Raw genomic sequence first — 6,409 nt, forward strand, 5'->3', positions numbered from 1 at the left:
CTGAGTTATTACACTAGGAGCAGAAGCCAAATGAAACAAAAAGTAGACTGTAGTAGTCCTATGCCCAAGTAATAAAGCGAGCTACTTTTAAGAGGAAAGAAAAAAACCTGTGTATGAAGGCTAGACCCTAAGCCCCTGACTCTTCCTATAATGGAAAGTGGATCAATCATGGAATCCAACAGTTTGTGCTTGCTCTTGGGATCACAGCTGAAAATGCCCCTTCAGTTCTAAGCCCTCCAATCAAAAATGGACGGCAGACTTGTTCTGGGCTTCTGGCACACAAGGACCTTGTGCAGAGGATGTTCCTCCTCTTCTTTCCTGGATCCCAGGGTTCAGCCTCTCTTGTGAGTCAGAGTGGGGAGTGGATGGCAGGATGACCAGATGATCCAAATAGAGTGGGAGCTGTGCTAATGGATTTGCAGCTGGCAGCTGGATGCCAGAGTAGGTAGGAACTGGTAGGGCCCTCTGATTACCCAGCAATAGGGAGATTGAGTTGGAGCACCTGCTGGCTCCACCTATAATCAAGTCCGCCCCACCTCCTCTGCCCCTGTAACAATCAGAGGTATAAATGGGGATCTGAGTTCACTGTGTCAGATTCCTGCTTCCCAGCTCTACCTGTTTGCCTCTGTGGGCACCACTGCTGAAGACATACATCCATCTGCTCTGCAGCCCTGCACCATGAGGGAGATTGTGTACATACAGGCAGGCCAGTGTGGCAACCAGATTGGCGCAAAGGTGAGCATGGCACTGGCCTAGGATCCAAGTCTCAAATTTAGGGGAAGGAGAAGGAGGACGGGTTGGAGTTTGGAGGTGGTGGTGGTCATGGCTAGGCTGAAGTAAGTGGGGCTCCATAGTGGTCCCTAACCTTCTGCAAATGATGTCCCCCAGATAGCTTTTCCAATTTCCCTAATTTGTGTGGCCCTGGTGGGTGTGGTTTTTAAACAAGGCTGGGGTGGTTTCAAATCCCTTGCATGTCTTAGTCTTACCTGAGACTCAAGTCTTTGTATTTAGTTTCCTGGGAATAGACTAATGCACGTTTGGTCTGGTTTGAATTCAAGGAATGCAGTGTTTTTGAGCTGAAAGATACAGACAATTCCCTTTGCGTTAACTGATGAGTGTCAGATAATTGAGAACAGGTCTTCTACCTTAATGCAAATTTCTCTGAGTTTCATGCCCCATCTCAGCTCCCTTAAGTTGGGTGTTTTCTAAATCATTGGTTGTTGTGTATGCTCTGAGGACACTTGGGGTTCTGGAGACCCTTCTAACTGTGTCTTCAAGTTACTGCTTTGGCAATTTCATGTCCATGTAAGGCTAGTTACTCGTCATAGAATACAAACAGAATATGGTACTGCATAAGATGGAATACTCATAGAACCCAGATGTCTTCTATTCAGCCAGATAACAAAGAGCTTAACAAAACTAAAATGCCACCCATTTCTGTGCTTTTTTTAATTTAGAAAATGTAATTATTTTTTACAAATATATTTGTGTCAACAGGACATGGGTTTCTTATAGTTACTTTAAAATGCATTGTTTGGACACTTAACATTCTAGGTCATAATACACTTCTATTTCTATCTCAGTTTTGGGAAATGATAAGCGATGAGCATAATATTGATTGCACTGGCAACTACTATGGAGACAGCCATTTACAGCGGCAGAGAATCGAGGTGTATTACAATGAGACAACTGGTGAGTGTCTCCCATCTGGTTTCCCATACGGTGGCAAAATAGTTCCCAGGGGAATACTAATGAAAAGGAAGGAGTTCCTGCCTTTCTTATGGTAGTATTGTAGTTTTAATTTGGGACCTTGATCTTATAAGTCAAGTGCTGTACATAAGTGAGCCACTCCACCAGATACTTTGTTTTAATTTTTGAGTATACTCTTGTGAATTACCCCCAGGAAAGCCTTATACCTGAGTTCCCCCTACCTCTAATTGCTGACTAACCACACCTGGATTTTTTTTTCTGGTCATGGAGCTTGAACTCTGGGCCTAGGCACTGTTGCTCAACTCTTCAGCTCAAGGCAAGCGGCTCTACCACTTAAGCCACAGTGCCGCTTCCAGTTTTCTGGTGTTTAATTGGAGATAAGAGTTTGCCTGCTTTTTGTGCCCTGGTTGGCTTTGAAGCGTGATTCTCTGATCTCAGCCTTCTGAGTAGCTAGGATTAAAGGTGTGAGCCCATTTCACATAATTAAAAATGAGACTGCCTAAATATGCATTCTAAAACAACTGATAAAATATAATATAATCCAGTGCCATTTGTTTGTGTGCTGATCATCCTAAGCTCAAGGCCTGGGCACTTTCTAAGAGCTTCTTTTGTTTTGGGTAGTTTCTTGGAGATCAGTCTCTCAGACTTTCCTGCCCCAGCTGACTTCAATATGCGATGCTAAGGTCTTATCTCAGATTTTTGAGTAGCTAGAATTACACCCGTAAGCAACCAGAGCCAAGTTACATTGCCTCTTTAAAATATAGATTAAATTTCTAAAACAATATTTTGAAAAAGAAAATTTTAAAAATTTTAAAGAGGGATGTTCAGTCACTAATATATATGAGAATACTCCAAATCACAAAGCACAAATAAAGTGTCTCACCCTGAGATCTATAACATTAATACTTAGCCAACAATAAATTATTTTTAAGGTTTTTAAAGTAAGAAAACATTCTTTTGATGTAGAAAAAACCAATACTAATTTGTAAACATTGCTTTTAAATGATTCATATTGTCTTTCCTAACAGAAATAGCCTAATTGAAGTCTACAAAGTAGATTTTCAGTTTTTGTAACTGTCAATGTAAACATCATTTAATTTTATATTGAATTTCCATTCTACATTATTGTATACAAACAGAATCATGGATAATTGGCTTTCCTATTTATTAATCCAATGAACAAGTACAAACAAAAGTACAAAGGTATTTAATTTGAGTTTTATAGATCTATATTTTGGGATGTCCTCACCTTGGTTGACAGTGGTTGGGTTGGATTGTGTCACTCCTATGAACAGAATTTTAGGTTGTGTCTTTATTAGATCCTGTATATCCAGCAGGATGGCCAGTTTTCTTCATGTGAATGTTTAGGAATGGGGTATTCTAAAACTGGTGTTTACATCATGTTAACTGCTTTCCCTTGGGCCAAATCAGGATAAATGGGAAATTGAAAGTCATTGCTCAAGGTTGCTCTGAGTATTTGAATACAAGGATGTGTGCTATTTGATAACCATTATTGAAACATTATAAGACAAGAAATATATATTGTATATATGTTTTCTCCAGGAAAGACTTACACTTAAATTCCCCTACATCTATTTGGTGAATAGCCATACCTGGCTTTTTTTTTTTTTGGCGTTGGGGTGTCTGTCATGTGGCTTGGACTTTGGGCCTAGGCACTGTCCCTCAACTCTTCAGTTCAAGGCAAGCAGCTCTACCTCTTGAGCCACAGTGCCATTTCTGGTTTTCTGTTAGTTTATTAGAGATAAGGTTCTTAAGGACTTTTCCTGCTCCAGCTGGCTTTGAAGAGTGATCTTCTGATCTCAGCCTCCAGAGTAGCTAGGATTATAGGCATGAACCTGGTTCATTTCTTGAGAAAGGTAATTGGGGAAGGGAAGGGATAGTGGGAGAACAACAAAGTAGGGGGTAACAATTTTTGACAAGAAATGTTCTCATTTCCTTACTCATGTAACTAACTCCTCTATACAGCACCTTTACAATAAAATAAAATTAACAAAAAAGAGAAAGTTTCTTGCTGATAGGCACTGGTGACTCATTCCTGTAATGCTGGCTACTTAGGAGGCTAAGGTATGAGGATCATGGTTCAAATCTTGCCTGAGCATAAAAGTCCCTGAGACTCTTATCTCCAATAAGAAAACTGAAAGTGGGGTTGTGGCTCAAGTGATAGAGTGCTAGCCTTGAGCTGGAGAGCTGAGGGACAGTGCCCAGGCCCAGAGTTCAAGCCCCATGATGAACCACAAAAAAAGGTGTTGCCACCTTTCTTTTGCACCATTAGACTCAAAGCCTGATGCTCATCTTTGCCTCCTGTGTAGCTGAGATTTCAGCCACCATGCCCAAAGCAAAGGAATGAATATTCATGGGAATAGACAACTGCAAACATCCTTAAAGTTGCTGAAGCCTCATGCATGGGGATTCATGCTCAAGATATCTTTTCTGTTTCCATGTCTCAAATGCTATAATTTTTGTAATGAATGCTGAGAGTCACTTAGAATCATAAGCTCTGCCCCCTAATTTCCTTGTCAAGTATAGGCCTAAGTCAAATCTTTTTCTCACAGGCAACAAATATGTTCCTCGGGCCATCATGGTGGACCTAGAACCTGGAACATTAGACTCAGTGAGATCGGGACCATTTGGCCAGAGCTTTAGGCCAGACAACTTCATTTTTGGTAAGTCATCATGGTCCATGGGTCCTAACATCCACGCACTCCTGTGCTGGGCTGAGCCTTTATCCACCTAGATACTGTCCTCACCTAACCCACCTATTCCATTCCACGGGAGTCATGCCCCTGGCCACTCAGACAGCTCAGATCAGTGCAACTCTGCAAGCCCTCTATGACAAAGAAGCCTCTGAAGGGAAAGAGCAGCAAGTAGAGAAAGCCACCAACAAGGTTTCAGCACTGCTGGTCTTTTTAGAGGCCTGGCAATAACAGAACCACTTCAGGACACCAGAAATCAAAGCACAGCTATGTGTGAGCAAGGTGCAGACAGGTGTTTGCAGTTTAGCTTCCCTCTGACCACACTGTGCTCCTGTCCCTCTTGTGAAAGTAACTACATTTCCAGTATTGAGGCAGGCTCGGTCCTTCATTTCTAGAAGTACATGATTTGGGTTAAAATGTATTTTCCTTCACACTGTCTTTACTTTTCTTTAGAACCTAGGTGATTTGTAGGGTCCCAGATACATTGAAAACATTTCCTTTATTTCAACAAAGTGTATCTAATGTAATAGCAAAGGTTAGCTCAGAAGAGTCCTATTGTCTTCACAATAGGTCAGGCACAATCATTATTCTTGGAGTGTGTGTCTCATCATGTCTTTGTGTCTGATAGGCCAGAGCGGGGCAGGCAATAACTGGGCAAAAGGCCACTACACGGAGGGAGCCGAGCTGTTGGAATCCGTGCTGGATGTGGTGCGGCGGGAGTCAGAAAGGTGTGACTGTCTCCAGGGTTTTCAGCTGGCCCACTCCCTGGGAGGTGGCACTGGATCAGGCATGGGCACCCTGATTCTCAACAAGATCCGAGAGGAGTATCCAGACCGCATCATGAACACCTTCAGCGTCATGCCCTCCCCCAAGGTGTCAGACACCGTGGTAGAGCCTTACAATGCGATCTTGTCTGTCCACCAGTTGGTGGAAAATGCAGATGAAACTTTCTGCATCGACAATGAGGCCCTGTATGACATCTGCTTTCGCACCCTGAAGCTGCCCACACCCACCTATGGAGACCTGAATCACCTGGTGTCAGCCACCATGAGTGGAGTCACCACCTGCCTGCGCTTCCCCGGCCAGCTGAATGCAGACCTGCGCAAGCTAGCCGTGAATATGGTGCCCTTCCCCCGCCTACACTTCTTCATGCCTGGCTTTGCACCCTTGACCAGCCGGGCCAGCCAGCGGTACCATGTTCTCTCAGTGCCCGAGCTCACCCAGCAGATGTTTGACGCCAAGAACATGATGGTCGCCTGTGATCCCCGCCATGGTCGTTACCTGACAGCAGCTGCCATCTTCCGAGGCCGCATGTCCATGAAGGAGGTGGATGAGCAGATGCTTAACATGCAGAACAAGAACAGCAGCTACTTTGCAGACTGGATTCCCAACAATGTGAAGACAGCTGTATGTGACATCCCCCCGCGTGGCCTCACAATGTCAGCCACCTTCATCGGCAACAACACAGCCATCCAAGAACCATTCAAGCGCACCTCAGAGCAGTTCAGTGCCATGTTCCGGCGCAAGGCATTCTTGCACTGGTACACGGGAGAAGGCATGGATGAGATGGAGTTCACTGAGGCTGAGAGCAATATCAACGACCTGGTGTCTGAGTACCAGCAGTGCCAAGATGCCACTGCTGATGAACAGGGGGAATTTGAAGAAGACTTGGTGGAGGAAGAAGTTTAAGACTTCCCATTGGTAGCAATGCAACAGGACTGTCAGAGCCTGCCTACTACTTCTCAAATGAATGGTGCTTTCCTGAGCTCCTGTTGTCGTGCAGTGAGGTCCCTGCTGTGTATCATCATGCACAGCCTTTCCAGTCAGGAACTCACTGATGGTGAATGTAAAAATGAAGATTTCTTTTAAATAGTATTATTTTAAAGCCCTATTTATATAAATAAAGTATACATTTTATACTCTTGAGTTCTTATTCTTCTTTAAAATCCCTTTTTTTTCTTTCAATGTATTTGAAATATAAAGTA

At 43.5% G+C, this 6,409-nt stretch overlaps 1 protein-coding gene across 3 annotated transcripts; it reads left to right on the forward strand.

Annotated features, from left to right (window-relative positions):
* Positions 1-678: 678 nt before the first annotated feature.
* Positions 679-6,113, forward strand: LOC138807701 (tubulin beta-2 chain-like). 3 transcript variants are annotated; one of them, XM_069993481.1, is made up of 4 exons: positions 679-735; positions 1,584-1,696; positions 4,258-4,394; positions 5,053-6,113. In XM_069993481.1, the coding sequence occupies exons 1-4, from the start codon at positions 679-681 to the stop codon at positions 6,111-6,113; spliced, it is 1,368 nt and encodes a 455-aa protein (XP_069849582.1). The 3 variants fall into 3 exon arrangements, with proteins under 3 accessions (XP_069849582.1, XP_069849583.1, XP_069849584.1); XM_069993482.1 differs by having other exon boundaries at positions 1,584-1,692; positions 4,284-4,394; XM_069993483.1 differs by lacking the exon at positions 4,258-4,394 and having other exon boundaries at positions 1,584-1,698.
* The last annotated feature ends 296 nt before the right edge of the window (positions 6,114-6,409 follow it).

Source organism: Dipodomys merriami, unplaced genomic scaffold (assembly GCF_024711535.1).
Source record: "Dipodomys merriami isolate MVZ:Mamm:240054 unplaced genomic scaffold, mDipMer1.0.p SCAF_428, whole genome shotgun sequence".
Lineage (NCBI taxonomy): Eukaryota > Metazoa > Chordata > Mammalia > Rodentia > Heteromyidae > Dipodomys > Dipodomys merriami.